The 20,663-nt window shown below is 41.0% G+C and overlaps 1 protein-coding gene across 2 annotated transcripts in view; it reads right to left on the reverse strand.

Moving 5' to 3' along the window:
* The window catches only part of Spata16 (spermatogenesis associated 16), a 285,586-nt gene that overhangs the window by 58,012 nt on the left and 206,911 nt on the right, over positions 1 to 20,663 (reverse strand). For both annotated transcript variants that reach the window (XM_040754606.1, XM_040754605.1), the window contains exon 6: positions 16,495 to 16,642. In XM_040754606.1, coding sequence (XP_040610540.1) covers positions 16,495 to 16,642 — 148 coding nt within the window. The remainder of the gene's footprint in view (positions 1 to 16,494; positions 16,643 to 20,663) is intronic.

Here is a 20,663-nt window from a genome sequence, read left to right on the forward strand (position 1 = left end):
ATGAATGGGGTAACTTTAACCAAACAAGTGAAAGAGCTGTATGGTAAGAACTTTAAGCCTTTGAAGAAAGAAATCAAAGATATCAAAAAATGGAAAGACCACTAATGCACAAACTGACTTAGTGAAGTCCATTCTATTTGGAGAGATTCTTTGCCCCACCTAGACACATGGGTGTGGTGGATGGAGAGGTGCCTTGGTCCTGCCTCGATGAGATGATGGGGCAGACTTAGTAGACTTTCTAGGGGAGCCTTATTGTCTCCAAGGAGCAGATGGGAGGTGGTGGTGGGGGGAGAGCGTAGGGAGCAGGAGGAGTGGAGGAAGAAGGAACTGGAATTGGAACATAATAAATAAATAAATAAATTTTAAGAAGTGGAAAGCTCTCCTATGCTCTTGGATAGGTAGGATCAACATAGCAAAAATAGAACTCTTATCAAAATCAATCTGCAGATTCAATGCAATACCCATCAAAATCCCAACACAACTCTTTACAGACCTTGAAAGGACAATACTCAACTTCATATGAAAAAACAAAAAACCCAGGATAGCCAAAACCATCTGTACAATAAAGGAACTTCTGGAGGTTATCACCATCCCTGACTTCACATTCTTGATGGACTGTATTCTTGAACTCTCTTAAGTTGTTTTTTCAGAGCACTTTATGTTGTGACAGGAAAAGAAACAAAGTTTGCTTGTTAGTTTTTTGTTGACTTGACAAAAGCTAGGGATTAATCTGAGAAGAAGGAACCTCAACTGAGAAAATGCCGCCATCAGATTGGCCTGCAAGCAGGCCTTCAGATCATTTTCTTGACTGGTTACTGATGGGGGAGGACCTGGTGATGCCACCTCCAGCTAGGTAACCCCTGACTGTAGAAGAAAGCAGGCTGAATAGGCCTTGAAGAACAAGCTGGTAAGCAGTTCTCCTGCATGGCCTCTACTTCTTTCAAATCCTGCTGTGAGTTCCTGTCTTGGTTTCCCTTGGGGATGGATGGTAACATGTGAGCCAAATTAACCCGTTTCTTCCATAACTTGCTTTTGGTCATGGTGCTTATCATAGCAGTAGAAAACAAACCAGGAGACTAAAACACAAATGCTGACTCTTTCTCCCATGATTCCCCAAAGCTTCCTGTAACTCAGTGACATACTTGTCATGCACTCATCCTTGGCTTCTCTAGTCTTTTGGGTTTTCCTATTCATTCTAACTAAAACATAGATGATAAATGTTAGAGTCTCATCTTAAAAATTTCAACAAATTTTAACACCTATTGCCCAGTGACTGCTGGGACATTGTTGTCTGCTCAGTATTCCAAAAAAATTACCTCAAATGGAACATTTTTTCCCAGAGTTGACAGCTTTGTTTTTAGTTTTCCTTTGCGCTGATTCTTGCCAAAGTTATGAGAATAACCAATGTTCAACCAATTTTTTGTCCAGCTCAAAATTCAAGGCCTCTGCTGACTTGCATTTCCTTGACTCCTGGAAACTTATGGCATCTCAAACACTAGTAGCGTTGGTTATATACCACCCCACCCTCCTTCCATGTCTTACAGTCATCTTGCTCAGATTTTCATCACACAAATTCTTGATCTCAGAGATGGTCTTCCAGCAAATATCATTGCTAGCAGTTGATGCAGCTCCTCCCCACATAGCTGCCACTGTCCTATTTCCTCAGGAACTTCAGTGGTTCCTTCCCAGGTAATCAAGATTCCTAGATAAGTTGCAATTATTGCCCTCATCATAAATGATGAAAATGTTTCTACTTTCAAACACATAGTCTGTATGTGGTCGGGCTTGCCTGGAGCTCCCCATACTCTGGAGACAGGCATAGGTAGAGTGCAAGTTTGAGGGCTACGTAGCAGGACCCAGTATCCAACAACTTCAAGCAAGCACGTATCATTTCATAATTTCTTCCTAGGTTTTATGTTTTTAATTTTGGTATAAGTCTGCCATCACTTCAGCAGGTTTCTCTACATCTCACCAGCTTGTGTCTATCCTGCTTCGGACCTTCTGCTTGTGTCCCCAAGAACACACCATCATTCTCTTCATGTTTCCATTGTTTTAGTTGGGTCTAACTCATCTCACCTTCCCTGACTGTGTCAGGTATCTCCTTCAAACTCTCTTCATTCCAGAAACTCTCCTGCTTCACTTGGACACCTCTTAACTTACCAACAGATTTTAATGCCACTGAAGCTCATACTTTCAGGTCATATTCATACCACAAAGGAACTTGTATACTCAATCAATTCTTCAATTGAATCTAGAAACACATTTTTTTCACATTGCAAATTTTGAATGACATAAATGATAACCATTGTCTGCTGCTTCTGAGATATAACTTACGTTCTCTCAGTAACTGTAGGGAGGAATCATACTGATTTGTATTTTAACTCAAGCTCAAATGGGTCATGGTTTATCTTACAGAGGATACTCAGTGATCAGTCACTGGAATGAGTGTAGCAGCTTTGACTGGATTGAGGCCCTAGTTTCGCAATCAGACTGTATTAATTTCCTTTCTGTAGCTGTGACAGTATACGCAGCAAAAGTAATGCAGAGGAGGAAAGGATTTATTTGGCTTACAGTTCTAGAAGGAGACAGTACATTATCTTGGCAGCAGACGCAGGACTCCAGTCAGGATGTCCTGTGAGCACACGTCATTTCACACAGGAAAAGCAATCAGGAAGTCCTGTGAACATACTTCATTTCACACAGGAAATGCAGTCAGGAAGTCCTGTGAGCATACTTCATCTCACATAGGAGAAGCAGTCAGGAAGTCATGTGAGCACACTTCATCTCACACAGGATAAGACTGTGGAGTGGCAAAGCCTGCCCCAGTGATTACTTCCTCCTGCAAGATTCCATCTCCAAAAGGTTTCACAGCTTCCTCAAACAGCGCCACCAGCTGGGCACCATATTTGAAACATATAAGCCTATGGGGAGACTTTCTCATTGAAACCACACCTCAGGTTGAACATCAGACACTGCCTGTTCTCCAAAGAATTTTCAAACATCACAGGCAACTGCTCACAAAGACTGTGCTGTGAGAAATCCTGACAGCATAGAAAAGCACCAACAGAATCATGAAATATTGATTGTGGGCTAACAGACTCATTCATATGTCAGTGATGGTTGTATTTGTTATAAAGCTGAACATCTGTAAAATGAAATTTGAACTCTGGCAGTAAAGTATGAACTATAAGTACCATTATCATCAGTTGGACACCTAATCATAACTATTGCTGACAGGCCATGACTGAGCCTTTCAAAGAATTTTTCCTTTAAAATTTCATCTATCTATCTATCATCTATCTATTTGTGTGTGTGCACACAAATGCACACACATACACACATACACACAGCACAGCTTGGAGGAATTAGTTCTCTTGGTGGTAAGTGCCTTTACCTGCTGAGCCAATAGTCTTTGCCCCACTGTTCAAAAGCAATAACAGTATAAAAAAAGAATCATAGGAATATTAAATCTCTAGGAACATGCAAATCTATCTTCATTTCATCATTACCTTTTTCTAAGTTTCATCTCCTCAGCTTTCTGGAGTCTGTTATCTCCCTGCCCTTTGTCCATAACGAAATGTTCTGACATTTTGGGTTAGAGCGAAAACTCATTTCTAAAGGTCCCAATTGTTCAGTGAGGGACAGGACTGTGTGAGTTTTATATGACTTCTCTTTACTGATCAGTTTCAGAGTTTAGCTTCTGCTGCGCTCCCGAATGCCGACACTTCGTCATTACCTCTTTCTTAGTCATTTCTGAGTTTTCTCTTGTACTCTTCCTAATGCCAATACTTCTTTCTCTCTTGGAACTTTTCCACAAACTCACATCAGCAAGAAAGTAGCAAAAGGCAGCAGCTTTTCAGCTAAGTTGTCGTCATTGCCCTCCCTCCCTCATAAATAATACAAAGTTTTCTGCTTCTAAAGACACAGATGAGCTGGCTGTGCACTCCTGTAGTCCCTACAGTCTGGAGCCTGGGCAGTCAGGTTGCACATTTGAGGCAAGACTGGGTTATATTGTGAGACCCAGTCTCTCCAGACCCCAAGCAAGCAAATACCCCACCACTTAAAACTTAGTATATTTTGAGTTTTGCATTTGATGTGTGAGCCAGTTATATGAATAATGGATTGTTGCATAATGAATTGTATTTTCCCTTGGGCCATTATAATTACAGAGTTACACATGCAAGAGGAAAAAAAATGGCTTCCATTCCCAAGAACCCTTATTCTCACTTCAGGCTGTTGGTCTACTTCTCTGAGACCAATTTGGTGTATTTAAGTTTCCTTTCATAGCCTGTATAAAATTTAGAAAGATAAGTAACCCCACAGGAATTTTATATACATTTCATTTCTATTTTGCTCAGATCCTTGTCGGTTGCAAAATTTTCTTTAGTCAGCTGGATCGGGTCTTTGGGATTCATTACATTCAAGTTACTCAAATTCACTTGAAGTAGGTCTGAGACAATGCAAGATTTAAAGACACTACTGCCTTCACTATTTACTAGAACACTATGGATGCATCAGCACCATGCCGACTGCACTGTGCAAGGGTTGGCATGACCATTGATTGGTTGAGTAGCTAGCATAACTCCCTTCTTTATTTCCTCCCTCTCCCTCCTTCCCTCTCTCCCTCCCTCTTTTCCTTTTTCTTTAAAAGACAAAAAATGACAGTTACATGATGAATGTTGCAGTCCATGTTACCACTGAAGTCCATGTAGATGTCCATGACCTGTGCTGCCCCCGAGGATCATACTAGTGTCTGAGGCCTATGCTGCAGCAGAGGCCCATGTTGATGTTCATGATCTGTACTGCCAACAGAGACCATGCTGATGTCTGTGGTACATGCTAACAGCATTGGCCATGTGGATGTCTGTGGTCCGTGCTGTTGCCAGCAACCATGTAGAAGTCTATGCTTCATGCTGCCACTGACTGTAAAGAGTAAGGAAGGTTCTTTTGCAGTGGTACCGATGACTGCAGACTCACAGTTGAGAATGGGAGACATGGAAGACTTCTGTAACAGCCTTTAGGTACTACCCCCACAAAAGAACAAACAGCCTCAACAAGAAGCCATTAAAGACAACTCATAAAAACTGTGATAGGGACACTGAAGTGTAGCTCTCCACATTGAGGGCTTCTGGAGGTGGTGGAGGTGGGGAAAGACTCAGTTTTTTTTAAGGGGCTGGCACTGGGAGTGTGACCTTGCTCCAGTGTGTATATGGGCAACATAAATTGGACTTTTTTGGGGGAATCATAAGGGTGGGAGGTAAACCTGGGAGAACTGGGGGGTGAGTATGATTGGAGCGCATTATGTGAAATTCCTGAATAATCAATAAAAATATCATGTTACAAAAGAACAGAAACCTTTGGAAATCTTGCTTTTTCACTCTTCTACTCTGAAAGTGATCCCTGGCTGAGCAGTTAAGAGCAGTTGCTTCTCTGGCAGAGGACCAAAGCTTGCTTCTCAGCACATGTATTAGATAGTTCACAATGGCTTGTAACTTCAGTTTCAACATATATGAATCCTCTTGTGGGTACCTGTGTGCAAGCGTGCGCGCGCACACACACGCACACACACACACACACACACACACACACAAATACAAATATTTAATCTCTTTTTGAGAAAGGGTCTCACCGCATAGCCTTGGCTAGCCTGAATCTCACTACATGGGTCAGACTGATGCCTAAATCTAGCTGCTTCTGCCTCCATAGTGCAAGATACACTATCTAGACTCCAGTGATATAGTTTGTGGGCGAGTTACCCATTATTCCCTTGGGTGGTGCATTTTCACATCTTAAACCATACTTGAATGTTTTGCTGTTGGTGTCTAGGACCTAGTCCTTGGGGCATGGTGCAGGTTGTAGAACACAAGGCACAACTTTGGAATAAACTTGACCAAGAGGATTTTCTTAATCAGATTTATTGATTTTATTTTATGTATGTCATGTTCATCCTGGTGCCTGTGGAGGCCAGAAGAACACACCAGATCCTGTGGAACTGGAATCCCAGATGGTTATGAGACGCCATCTGGGTGCTGGGAACCAAACCCAGCTCTCCAAGACAGCCAGTGCTCTGAACTGATATGTTGTCATTTGAGGCCCCAGTAGATTGAAAAATAATAATCAGCAAGACGTTTTTATATGGAAATAGGCGTAATGGGCCAAGGATACTAACTTTGACAGAGAAAAGCAAAGCAGAAGACCTGTGGTGTTGGAATCAAGGCATCATAGAAAATTGCAGCAACTCAGTTAAGACAATATGGCCGTCTTAAAGGGCAGATGAACTCTTGTGAAATATTTGACTATATAAAGATGTGCAACATTTGTTGACGCTGTAGAATATTACTGTAACTGTGTAAAGATGTGTTATACTGGTTTCTACTGCCTTTGCCAGCAATATAAAGGTGTGCTACATTTGTTTATGCTGCATTTGTCTAATTACATGAAGATGTGTTGTTGTTTTACTTTGCCTGTTTAAGGTACCTGATTGTTCTAATAGAAAGCTGAACAGCCAATAACTAGGCAGGAGAGGGATAGGCAGGGCTGATGGGCAGAGAGAATAAGTAGGAGGAGAAGTCTAGGCTGGAGAAGAATGAGAAAAGAAGAGAGAAGAGAACAAGGGAAAAGAGAGAGACATGGCCTGGGCCAGAAGCCAGGCAGCTGCCACCCATCCGGACATGAGAATCAGTGAAAGTAGGGCATACAGAAAGAAAGAAATGTAAAAATCCATGAGGCAAAATGTAGATGAAGAGAAACATGATTGTTTAACTTATAAATGCTAGCAAGAAATAAGAGTTAAGACAAGGTCTAGCATTTATAGCTAATAAGTCTCTGTGTCCTGATTTGTGAGCTGGTTGGTGACCCCAAAGAAAAAGCCTGGTACAATGAGCAGGGAAATAAGACAGATTGATGGTTCTGGACTCAGAGCACCCCCTTCCTCGCCACACACAACACACCTACTTTGCTGTGACAGGAATGACATGCAGAACAATGGGTGACAAGCTGACAGATAAATTGCTGTCACTTTTAGAACAGCAGGCAGGAGATTTAAACAGACTACACGTCCAAGACAAACTAATACACAAACTAAATGTCCAAGGAATACACAGAAAAGAAAATCAACCATATGATATATATCATAATATATTAATAATATATAATATATATCATGATATATATATTATGACACAGGCACTAACACAGGCACTAAAATAAAAATAAACTGCTGTGGGATAATCCTTCTGTATGCTGTGAATATGTATTACTCTTATTGGTTGATAATAAAGCTGGTTTTGTCTATAGCAAGGAAGAATAAGACTAGGCAGGAAAACCAAACTGAAAATATAGAGAGGAAGAAGGGCAGAGTCGGGGGGATTCGAGCCAACCTCCAGAGGAACAAGACCTGGTAGAGGACAGGTAAAGCCACGAAGCCACATGGCAAAATGGAAATGAATAGAAATGGTCTAATTTAAGTCATAGGAGTTAGTCAGTAATAAGCCTGAGCTATAGACTGAACTTCCCATAATTAATATAAGCTTTTGTGTGATTATTTGGAACTGAGAAGCTCCGCCTCCATTTATAATAGATTAAAATATAATTGTGAGATGTATGAAAACAAAAAATGAATACTTGATTGGGAAAAATGAAATTGGAACTTCTCTGAAAAACAGTATGATGGGATCTACTAAAATTAGATTGGATGCCTATGTCTCCTGCCATATGGCACATCAATTTGACTCCAAGACACAGCATAGTAGGACCAACAGGATCACTGGAGTTATGTGAATTTTATTGGTAGCATGCAGAAGCTACAGACCATTCGTGCCCATCATTGAAGATGCATTTCAATTCTGAGTTTTCCATGTGCCATTTGAGAGTGATGAAAACAAAGCAATTAGGGCTTTTAACAGCGTGCATGCATTTCCCAAATATGTTGTTGCACAAAAGAAGCCAAACACAGAGTATTCCTTCTGTGATTTCAGATATATAATGTTCCACAGTGGCAAGTTAAAGTCAGGGTTTAGGAATGAAGATGTAGTTGATGACACTGTGTAGGGAAGGAAGCGAGTATCCCAGCCATTTTCGTGTGGTGATATCTTGCTTTTACTTATAAAGCCTGTCTGAGGGTCAGAGAATGGAGCTTGCCACTAGCTAACCATAGAGTTCTGGAGGTCTGTACAGTCAGACGGGAAGTGAGGTAGCTGGGCAGAAACAGGATGTAAGTAGGGAGAAACAGGAAATTGAGCTCTTGTCTACTGAGATGCTAAGGAGGTAAGGTATGGCTGTGGCTTGCTCCTTCTCTCTGATCTCTCAGCATTTCCCTCTGTGTCTGACTCCAGCTTTTTGTTATCTAGACCAATTAAGAACTCAATTTACTTTTTTGTGTTGGTATAGCACAACACCTGAAATTGGGTACCTTAACAGGAAGCAAGGTTTATACTGGCTCATAGTTCTGAGGCTGAAAAGTTCAAGCTTTGGAGTACATCTAGTGCATGTCTCCCTGTGCCATGGGATGATGCATGGGCTCTTACACTGTCAGTGCTTGGGAGCAAAGACAGTGGGGCCCAGGGAAGAGTTGGGCTTGCCCATAGCAAACTTGTTTCTGGAGTTTCTTCTGGTTCCTTCCCAATGCAGAGAGATGAGCCTAAACCCTTCTAATGATGGTGCCTCATGCCATAAGTATCTTCTTTCCAGTCCCACCTCTCAAAGTTTCCACACACTTCCCAGTTCAACACTGGGAACCAAGCTTCTAGCACACATGTCTAAGGGTACAGCTCATACTCAAACCAGAGCAGGAAGAAACGTCTCTTAAGAGTTAGGGAAATGGTTATCTTCGTAATTGGCAAGAAATGGTTTGAAATTTGGAAGGGGCAGGGTTTCTCTACGTAGTTTTGACTGTCCTGGAATTCACTTTCTGGACCAGGCTGGCTTTGAACTCATAGAGAGCTTCCTGCCTCTGCCTCCCTAGGACTGGATGAAAGGCGTGTGCCACCATGTTCAACTTTCTTTCACAATTTTTAAAAACATTTTTCCTTCTTTTTGATTATAGCCCAAGTTGGCCTGTAGCTCCCTATGTGGTACAAGCTGGATTTGAACTCATGGCAATCCTTCTTCAACCTCTCAAGTGCTGGGATTACAGCTGTGAGTTACCACAACCATTAGAGCTGTGCATTTTAAAATGCATGTTGATGTATGTATGGAATGTCATAAAAATAGAAAAAAAACCCAAAACAAACAGGGCTTCAGGATGGCTCAGTCAGGAAACCCTTGGGGGATGGCTCAGTCAGGAAGTCCTTACCATGTAAGCTTGAGGAACCCAAGTAAACAGGATGAATGTGCTCTTGTAACCTGAGGACTGGGGGAGCTGAGACAGGTGAAGTCCTGGGGCTCACTGACTAGTCAGCCTCAGCCTGATTGGTGAGCTTTTGGCATGTGAGAGACCTTGTCTCTAAACAAAAAGCAAAATAAGGTAGATGGTGCTTGAGGAGTGATATATAAGCTAATCCTTTGGCACCTGCATTCACATAAGCATACATCACACACACACACACACACACACACACACACACTCCATATACAAGCACACCACATACACGCATACTCACACTATACACAAGCACACCACACAGAACACACACACACACCATACACAAGCATACCACACACACCATACTACACACACACACACACACACACACACACACACACACACACACACACCATACCACAACACAAGCAAGATCAAATGGATGAGGCTCTACTTAAATGAAACTAGTGAGAATCTAGAATTTTCTCAATAAACGCTCATGCTCTTAAAGCATAGGTTAATTGTGAGTCAAGTGTTTAAGGAGAAACATATTGTACTTGTATGTTGAATATCCAAATCTAGATAAATGAGTTTAGAAAAGGATCTCTTCAACATGAAAACCCCATTTCTGTGCAAGATTGACCCCCAAACAAAAAACTTCAAATTGAATGTGAGGAAGCAGAGCTATTGTTTGCTGTGACTGGATGTTCAGTCTTTCCTGGTATAGTATGACAATTTCCTCTGAAATTAGTACCTAGCATCTCAGAGGGAAGCTCCATAAGATACAAGGTGTGAGAAGGAAACAAACAAAAACTCAAGTAGTTTCAGGAAGTTCCTGAAATTTACCAGATTAACTAGGGCCCTCTCTTCACAATTCTATGTAAACTAAAAGGACTGCTGAGAGTTACTCTCATACAAAGTAAACTGCCTCTAAGAGGCAAACACCAGTAGAATTGCCTGGAAGAAGGCTCAGAACAAATGAGCAGGCAGGAAAGAACACTCTCTAACCTGTTGAGTTGCCTGCAGGCTGTGAAGTGTGCTCACCCATGGGCTGTCACTCATGCTGGGGTAGCTTTTGGAGAGGCAGCTGTCTTTGAGAAATTTTTGTTCCTTAAAGTAACTCCTCACCCATATCCATGTAAGTAACACAAATCAAACTCATTAATCATCAAGGTGGCCTTTGATGGTATCCTTACTTTGGTCGTTATCAGTTTTCTACATGGTGAGTAGATATCCATGCACAACTCCCTAGGAAAAATGTTGGACAGTGGATCTGAATTGCCAGCTATCTGCTTCATTAGGTAGCAGTGGTCAGTGATGTGTAGTGGCTAGGTTAGTCATATGAAACTGGTATAGATGTTTATGACACTGCCTCCTTACAGGTCAAGATGGGCTCTACATGTCTGGAAATGTTCCTTGGGCTCTGCCTTGTAGACTAAGGTGATCTGGCACTTGAGAAACTTATAAGACACTAAGTCTGAAACTGGCAAGGAACTGACTTGTCTGTACATGTGAGGGTGTGTCCTCGGAACCAGTCTTTGAGGGAACCTGCCGTTTACATGGTTTTGATGAGCACTGTGGGTGTAATAGCTGTAATACACATTTGCTCTAGGTATGCAAGGCCTCAGCTAAGCAGCAGTGGAGTTGAGGTGAGGCTCAGGTGAGATAGACGAGAGGCAAACAAAGGAAGCCAAAGCATGGCTGCTGCAGGGGACACATGGACCATGGGAAGCATTCACCTCCATTACTGCGATGCCTGGACATGACATCACACCCAGAAGAGCAACACTGTCAACAGTACAGACCTCCAGCCTGTTTATGAGATGTGTTTTGACTTTGGGAATTGTCCTTTAGTTCTGTGAAGAACTCTGTAGAAATGCCAGTTGATTTATCCTCATGACCTCAAACTGGCCTGCAACATTTTCCCCATGGTGATGGGGATGTGGGTTCTTTAATCCCAAAATTCCATAACCTTTTCAATTTGAGAAAGCTGGTTACAAAGAGGAAGACATTCTGATCTTGAAAACTCTTGATCATGATAAAATTATATGATTTAAGGAAGGAATAAAAAAATGAGGAATCTGCCTTTATGTTTTAGAGAAAATAAGAATATATTATCCATACTGGTAAATGATGGCTGTGCAAAAACAAACATAAATTCCAGTGAGAAGCGATTTTTAAACGTCTATTTAAAAACAATATATTATTCCTCTGAACATATGTATTTACTCCTGGGAGTTACAGTGCATTGGAAAGACAAAATATGACTCTATCCATTTAAGTGTTAAAGTAATTGATATCTGATCCAGAAAACTTTTCTATTAAACATGGCTAAGCACAGATCCATTACTGAATATTTATTTATTTAGCAAATAAATCTTGATATTTTCATCAAGAGGAGACAGGGTATGCTTATTGTATTACTTTATTATTATTAAAATACAGCCATGCAAGAATAAGAACTGCATGGAATTGCATTATTTCATTGGAATATATGAATAAAAATCACAAGCAAAATCTTTATAAATGAAAGTATAATAATTCCAGGGCTGGTGAATTATTATTTGTTTTATATACCCCGACTACACCACATGAATCAAACTGGATGTTTTCTTAAATAAGAAAAATGGATAGCTATGCTATAAAAAATCAGTAATTTTTCCTCCATGAAACACAGTACAATGAAGCTCTATTATAATATGGCTTGAAGATTTTGGTGGGTCCAAACTAGAAAAGGATTCACCATGAAGCCTGGGAATCCTGTAAAACTGCAGTTTAGGTCTCCCCTCATCAGTCTGGTAGAACTGACCTCTTCCACAGAAGGTGAGTGAGTTTTCTCATGATAAATCAGTTTTAGACTAATTTCTCATTTAATTAGTTGATTTAGAAAAACCTAGACTTAGACTCCAAAATTATTTCAGATTGAATTACTTTTATACCTTCCTCCTATGCCTCTAATTTTAATGTAGAAATATCTTGCAGAGAAGACGGGTTGGAGAAAACACGTTGGTGGCTGGGGGACCTCCTGTACATGATCGCCTTTGCCAACTACAGCTGGGCTTGCTGGGCTGTCGTGACCAGGGAGTGAGACGCTATGTCCCAGGTAGACTTCATGAAGGTGACCCAGAGCTGGGCAGAGTTTCTGAGGTGGAGGTCTGTCTGGCAGCCTCCATTGGCTGGATCCAGTGTGCTGGTCTCCAAATTTTAATGATTAACAACAGCTTCTCCAGCAAAGCTTTGCTAGATATCTCTTCTTCCGACTCCCAAGGTTCCCATCACACAACCTTGTCTATTGTGCTTCCTCAGACCATTTCTCTAATTTAGAAAACCTTCAGATTTCATCTCCTTTCTCTTGCTGCAGTACAAACTTCATAATTTCGAGGGAGAGACTGGAACAACACCATCTCTGTACTGAACCTTTGGTGGGTGCTTGCAATGTGTTTCTTAATTGTCTACGGAAGACTAAATGTGGGGTAGAAGTCTGACATACATAAAGGGCTTGGAGTAACGCCTGGTATATAGTAAACCCTTATTAAAAAGGAGATGGTGGTGGAGTGCATGCTGTACAGGCTGGAAGACCTGTGTTCCTTCGTATGTAAAAAGCTGTGTGTGGTGATAATCACTTGTAATCCCAGTGTTGGGGAGGAAGAGGCAGGGGGATCTATGGGGGCACACTTAGCCTGTGTGGTGAGACTCTCAAAACAAGGTGGAAGGTTCCTAAGGAACAAAGTCTGAGGTTGACTTCTGCTACTACACACACACACACACACACACACACACACACACACACTCAAATGTGCACATACTCAAAAACTTCTGTATACACAAAAACATTAGCCGGGCAGTGGTGGCACACGCCTTTAATCCCAGCACTCGGGAGGCAGAGGCAGGTGGATCTCTGTGAGTTTGAGGCCGGGCTGGACCGATAGCCTCCAAAACAATACAGAGAAACCCTGTCTCATAAAAACCAAACCAAAACAAAACAAAACAAAAAACAAAAAAAATTCAAGTGGGCATACATAGACCTTCAAGCGTGCATGCACATCCCCCACAACGTCCTCATAAAATATAAATAAACAGAAGAACATATGAAAATGTCGAGTGTTTCTGAAGATGGCATTGGTTGCTCATGGAGGTGTTTTTCAGTCATTAGGACAAGGTGAGTGAGGACTTGAGCACAATGGCAGAGTGTGTCGATCTGGCTTTTGTTTTCACTTATCAACACATGACTGTGCAGTCACAGCCGCTGCACAACTATCTGTTGAAATAAGTGGGTAATTGAATTTCCCATAGGGTAGAAGCTTTTTCTATCTATAGTTGGTCATGGTGGCATTCCAATCATGTTAGCACGTGGGGCAGCAAAGGCAGGAGGATTGCTGCAAGTGTGAGGCCAGCTACAGGACTGCCAGGGTTAGACAGTGGGAGCCTGTCTCAAATTAAAATCATAGTCTACAAAGTAGATGAAAGGCAGGTGGTGGTTTTGGGGACATGGCAAGAAACACAGCGATTTCTTGGTGTGACTCTTCTAGTTTGCTGCATGTGACCCTGATGCTCATTCTAACCATTGTTCTGCACCTCTTGGGGGAGGTGTCGAGACAATGAAGAAAACCCTAACTTCGTTCTTTCCATGCTTTACCCACAATCACCTTGAAGGTGCTGGGGGAATGAACCACAGCTCAAAACTACTCTAGTAGTAGGCTACTGGTAATTGTTTCACCCTCATACCCACTAAGAGATTTTGGGGAAAAGCCCTGCTTTTTTATCCCAGAGGCAAATGATGTCACCGTTTAGTCATCTTGTTTGCCCAAAGCACAGACTCAAAGAGCTTTAGTAGCTCCAAAGACATTTAAATTCTAAGCTGCCTTCCCTACCTCACACCCCCTTGAGGTGCTTTATCTTCTTACTCTCGGTTCTCATATCACACTGTCATGTGCTAGTAATTAGTAATTCAAAAATAATAGAAACAATCATTAGTGATGTGTAATTATCTTCTTTTCGAAAGTGCAAGGTCCTTTAGCATGAATTGTCTTGCTAACAGATCATAATTCATCTTGATAACAGGTTTGATGGAGTTACAGGAGATGTGAGTCTGGCTCATTAATGTTATTATTGTTTTGAAACTCTTAGTGGCAACAATGCTTCCTAAGTATTAATTAATCGCCATGACTTCCCTAGGAAGTAGGTTAAATATAACTAGACTACTTCCATCAGAAGAGAAATTGGCAAATTGGCAATCTCAATGAATCCCTCTGTTTTTTAGGTATTAAAATGGAAATATCTGGACTAGATTTAGTTTTCCATGGTGATAAGTAAGCATGACTTTTATGTGCTGTCTTTGACCACCCCCCTTAAAAAAGAAAATCATTGAAATATAATGAAATTATTAAAAAGTTATAACAACAACCAAGTCTAAGTTCTGAGAAGTATTAATTGATGTTTTTCTTTTGTGCTTTAATCTTTCTTTAAAGGCTTATTTTTGAGTATGTGTGTATATGTTTGTGCATGAGACACACATGTCACAGCACGTGTGTGGACAGCAGAGGACAATCATGGGTGTCAGTCTTCACCTACCACCTGGTTTGAGGCAGAGTTTCTTTTATGTTTGGCTAGCTGGCTTGGAAGCTCACTGGGGAGTCTCCTGTCACCTCCCTGTCATCACAGCACTGCTGGGATTGTGGACACCTGCTGCTGTGCCCTACTTTTACATGGGTTGGTGGGCTTGTGCACTGACTGCTTTCCCTGCAGAGCCATTTCCTTGGGCTCTTTGTTGAATGCTTAAGAGAGCGCTCAGACTCACTACACCAGTGTCAACGGTCAATGTAGCATGAATTCTGTATTCACTTCCTCTCTTCTCAAACTCCCCCCTGGTCTTTAGGGATTTGTGATTCAGCTGCCAATAGTTGGACTTACTATCTTTCCTCGGGAGTACCTAGAGCACTATGGATAAAAATCAGCAATCTAGAAGTCTGTGGCTCAAGGGCCAGGACTGGGTTCACATCTGAGACCTGCTGCCATCAGTTTGGCAAGGGACCATCTTTTCTTGTTACTGTTTTGTTTCTAATGTAGACCGTCTTTCCTCATAAACTATGGGAACAACAAGAGGACAAATGTGGAGTACCTGATGCTTTAAAAGTGATCAATAATAGACTTGTTATTAATCTCATAAATCAAAGCCTCAGCCCTGGGGATCAGGAAAGAGAAAAGATTATTTTTTAATTTTGTACCGAGACACCCGGTGCATGCCTTTGGAGACCTTGCTTCTCTTGTAGTCACTGTGGAGTGTCTTTTTGTTTAGTGTGTATAAAACCCTTCTTAATCCAAAACAACCTTGGTGCATAGTGATTAGGAGAAATATTTTGGAGTGAGTAAGCAAAAGCAAGAGACTTTAAAAACAAAATAAATAAATAAATAAATAAATAAAAAAGAGGGAAGGCAGTGATCCCAAGGCTGTGTCCTCTGCCACGGCTCGGCTGTGGTTTGGATGTGAGACCTCCTCCACAGGAGTATGTGTTTCAACACATGGTCTCCATCTGGTGCTACTGGATTGGGAGGCTGGGAAACTTTTAGGAGGTGAATCTTAACTGGAGAAATGAGAAACTGGAAGGGAAGGAGGGCCTTGAAGTTTATCACACTCCCATCACACCCCCACCCCTACCCCTGCATCTGGCCCTAGTTCGTCCTACCCTGTTGGGCTTATCTTTTGAACTGTGAGCCAGAATAAACCTCTCCCTCACTGAAGAAAAGTAACTAAGGCAGGTACCCATGGTTTTCTAGAAACAAAGAGTCTGAGGGGATGAGGTGGATGGTGGATGGGAAACTCAAGCAGCATTTCTGGGTAAACAAACAAACAAACAAACAAAAACGCATCTTCAGGAAAACAGTAATTTCTGGGAATATGGAAGGGGACTGAGGGAAAGGCAGCTTTTTAATCACAGGTCTTTACTTCACTTTTTTTCTTTTAAACTGTGAACGTTTCTATATTTACTCCTTAACAATTCTAAAATTGTGGCCATACAAGGCACATTGTGTTGAAATGAAAGCTAGCACTACTTAAAGTCTTAAAAACAAGTTCTCTTTTTAACTCTTTAGATTGAAGCTTACACCTGTAAATAGAAGTAACAAGCCACAAAGCACACTGTGTTGGTTGCCATGGCAGCAGAGGACCAGCCAATTGTGTGAGATGACGACCTTACCTGTGTAGATACAGTCCACATATGCAGGGTGAGTTTTGACGAACACCTCTTTCACTTTTTCTGTCTTATCTGCCCTTATTTTTGTTGCAAAGGGTGTGTACATGGCTGAGAAAGCCTCGGCTCTGGTGATGGCTTCTTCAATCATGGCCTAAGAGGAAATAAACAACCCACTTAGCAGCAATAATAGCATAAGACTTTTTTGGAATGTAAAAAATATAATTACCTTTATGGATGATTTAAAAATCTATATACTGTACAGCAAAGATAACATATTTTGGTCTTAAATATTCATTAGAACACAATTTAATTAGTTTTGAAAATACTATTTCACGTTAAGAAATCCAATTAACTGAAGAAAGTTTATAAACAGCCACCTGCACTCTGAGCCTGTCTTAAGATAAAAATAAAAATTCTGTTTTTCAAGGTGTCATTTTTCTCTACTTGATTTAGAAAATCAAATTGATAGGTATAGCCTTATAGCCAACCTACTGATGACTAGATATTGGTGATCAATTTATACAAAAATATCAAGAAATGCTCTGAGCTACCTGTACTGAATTATTATTAAAAGAAGCCTGCATGCTTTTCTTCTTTCACTACTGGAGAAAGCTTTTAGCAATAAGAGCCTTTCTCAGCTTCTCCAACAAAACACCCTTACCTCCAGATCCCAGGTGACAGGAGACGAAGTCAGATGTGCAAGATGTTTCTTTAAATTATGTTTGCTCACATACTGTTCTTGCTAGGGCCTTGCCCTCACACTGAGCTTCCTGTTTTAAATAGGCCACAACCATACTTACATCGGATTAAAAAAAGAACCATTTCAAATTTTAAAGGGCGTTTATTCTTTTTCTACAACCTTTCCTTCTAAAGGGGTCTTGAAGATTGAATAAAAAGTATGTCTATAGCTGCCTCATTTTTCTGAAAATAGCTTAAGAGCATATTTTATTGAAAGTCCATATATATTTGTAAAAATAAGAAACTCCCTTGATAAGACTACCTGCCACCAATAAGAAAAATCAACAGATTAGAATTATATAACGGTGGGGGAGAATCCAGCAAACAAATTATATCATTATCAACATTGTGTTTTGAGAACATTAATAAGATGAAAATCAAGAAGTTGATTTTTTTATTTTGCAGTGTTATATGGGCCATGCTTAGATATATTTAACATGATTTCTTTATTAAATATTTGAGAATTTCACATCATGTACTCTAATTCTGCTTGATTCCCAATCTCTTCACATATACTTCCCTCCCCCTGCAGTGGATATGCCAAACAAAAAACCCAAACCAAACCTTCCGAGAGAGAGAGAGAGAGAGAGAGAGAGAGAGAGAGAGAGAGAGAGAGAGAGAGAGAAAACAAAACCAAACCAAAACAGCAACAAAAACTTCTTCAATCTTTCATCTTCTCTGACTCTACAACACCTCTTCATTTGTCCTGGTAGCAGTGGGAGCCATGGTGTGTTACACCATGGACAATCAGCTTTACTAGAAATGTTCAAGGCCTCTGGTTTCTAGTACACGATTGTCATCACTGGATCCTCATGGAAATGCCTCTCAGATATCCCGATGCTTCTCTGAGTCATGGAGATCCTGAGGTCATCATTCCACAGGACCAGTTCCTTCACAAGTTCCAACAGATGCTAGATGGGGTAGATGCTAGGATGCACCAACCCAAGGCCTGGGATGTGTGCCTGGGTTGTAGTTGAGCTGGTCAGTCCAGGCAACCAAGGCCACTCTCATCAAGTGAGGGGCAGAGCCAGCTCCCCTACACCCTACTATTTCCATGTTATATTGTGAATACCCCCCTAAACATGCCCACACCCTCTTCAAACTCTTTTGAATCCCCTTGTTCTTTCATGTCATCAACAATTCAGGTGATTTTATGTATCTTAACATCTAGGACTCAAAAACAAGAGAAAGTGTGACATTTGTCTTTCTGAGGTTGACTCAACTCAATAAAATTATCTTCAGTCACATACATTTTCCTGCAAAAATCCATTGTCCAAAAAGCAGCACATTTTCTTGATCCATTCTTCTGTCCATGGGCAGAGCTTGTTTCTAAAACCTAGCTAGTATGAATAGTGTTGCTGTAAGCACTGATTTGCAAGTGTCTTCATGAATATGGGGAAATGGCATAGCTTGGTCATATGGTAGTTCTATGTTTAGTTTGGTTTGATTGTCCTCCATACTGATTTTTATGGTGTCTTGGTAGCTTTACATTCTCCCCAGCAGTGCATATTTCTCCTTGTCCACATCCTTGCCAGCATCTGTTCCTGTTTCTTTTCTTAATGGACGCCATTCTGACGTGGGTGAGGTGGACGCTCAGTGTAAATTTATCTGATGGCTAGTGAAGTTGAACATGTTTTCATGTTTAATTGGCTGTTTATATTTCATCTTTTGAGGATAATTTCTGTAGCTTGTTTATTGATTGGGCTGTTTGGTTTCTCATTATGTAACCCTAGCTCTTTGTATATTTCAAATGTCAGTCTTGTCAGCTGTATAGATAATGAAGATTTTCTACCGTTCTCTAGCCTGTCTTGTCTCTTCCCTTGCTTGCTTCACAATGTTTTGTAAGAAGCTTTTTAATCTCATGAAGTCCCACTTGTCAGTTGTTGACACTGTTGAGTGACTGGAGTGAGTCCTATTCAGGAAATGCTTGTGTATGCTGATACCTTATAGTCTTTCTCTTCAGAGTTGCAGGTCTTTCTAAAGGCCTTTGATTCATTTGAAGCCGATTTTCATCCGGGGTTAGAGATAAGGATCTAGTTTCATTTTTCTACATGTAGATATCCAGTTTTCCCAGCACCATTTGATAAAACAGCTGCTTTTTGTTAATGTTTGCTTTTAGCGTCTTCATAAAGACTCAGGTGGTTGTAGCTACATGAGATTATTTCTGGGTCCTTTATTCTGTCCCACACTTATCTGTTCTTGTACCAGTCCCATGCTGCTTTTATGACTGTGGCTGTGTAGTATAACTTGAAATTGGTATGCTTCACTTTGTCATCAGGATTTCTTTGCCTATCAGGGAGCTTTTGTGCTTTTACATGGAGTTTAAGATTGCTTGTTTCTATTTCTGGGAAGAATATTATTGGGATTTTATGAGGATTCTATTGAATCTGTGGGCTGGCTTTGTCGGAATAGCCATTTTCACAATATTAGCTCTCCAAATCCATGAGCTTCCATTAAGTTGATTTTAAATTAGCTACCCTAATTGAACTTAGTTGTTGCTTGTTCCCCTCCTCAGTGACTTTCGCATGGCTCCCCGATCATCTATGCTGTCTATAAAAAAATAAAAATAAAAACAAAGAGCCTCGTGTTTTATGATGCAAAATGTTCTCTTTCCTCTTAGATTGCTCATAACGTTGCTTTTCCAAGTGAGGGGCACTGAATGAGGTTGTAGAATGGAGTTATTGTATATCACTCAGATGGAGTTGCCCTTGGCTGTGGATGTGGGGTAGTAATTGGGTGCTCTGTCATGGTCCAGCTTTGGAAGACTAATCAGCGCAACACAGGCAACATGTGTCTGGAATTTAGAGATGAAGATGAGTAAAGACTCTGGGTCTTCAGTATGAGAAACAGTTTCTTCAGTGGTGTGTCCCTATGTGCTCAAAACTGGAATCAGCCCTGGGAGGGCTATTCACACCAAGTGGGTGTGAAGCCACATGAAGATGTCTGTGGAATGATATGGGGGCAGTGGAGAAGGATGTTGTAGACCTCAGGTTTAAGGTCAGAACTTGGCTTTACTGTTTATTTAACCCCTTGGCTCCTGTATTACTCAGCTAAAGCTACCATTAGAGAGGATCTCAGGGCAACTGACAGGAACAACAGAAATTCATGTTCTCGCAGCTCTGGAGGCTGGAGGACCAAGACTGAGGGGGTCAGCAGTGTCAATTTCTTCTGAGGCCACGCTCTTTCTCTTGGAGATGGCTGTTTCTTCCCTGTGTCTTCAAATTGTCTTTCCTATATTTTCTTTTCTTTCTTCTTGTGAGTATGTGGTGTTGGGATCCAATCCAGGGCCTTCTGAATGTGAGGCAAGTGCCCAATGCCTGTGCTATATTCCCAGATATCTTTTATGTGTCTTAATCTCCTTTTTATGACTCCACTTGTATTCGACTGTTCTACCATAGATCTCATTTTAACCTAGCCCCTCTTTCAAAGAGCCC

The sequence above is a fragment of the Mesocricetus auratus genome, unplaced genomic scaffold, assembly GCF_017639785.1.
Source record: "Mesocricetus auratus isolate SY011 unplaced genomic scaffold, BCM_Maur_2.0 Super-Scaffold_100011, whole genome shotgun sequence".
In the NCBI taxonomy this organism is placed as follows: domain Eukaryota; kingdom Metazoa; phylum Chordata; class Mammalia; order Rodentia; family Cricetidae; genus Mesocricetus; species Mesocricetus auratus.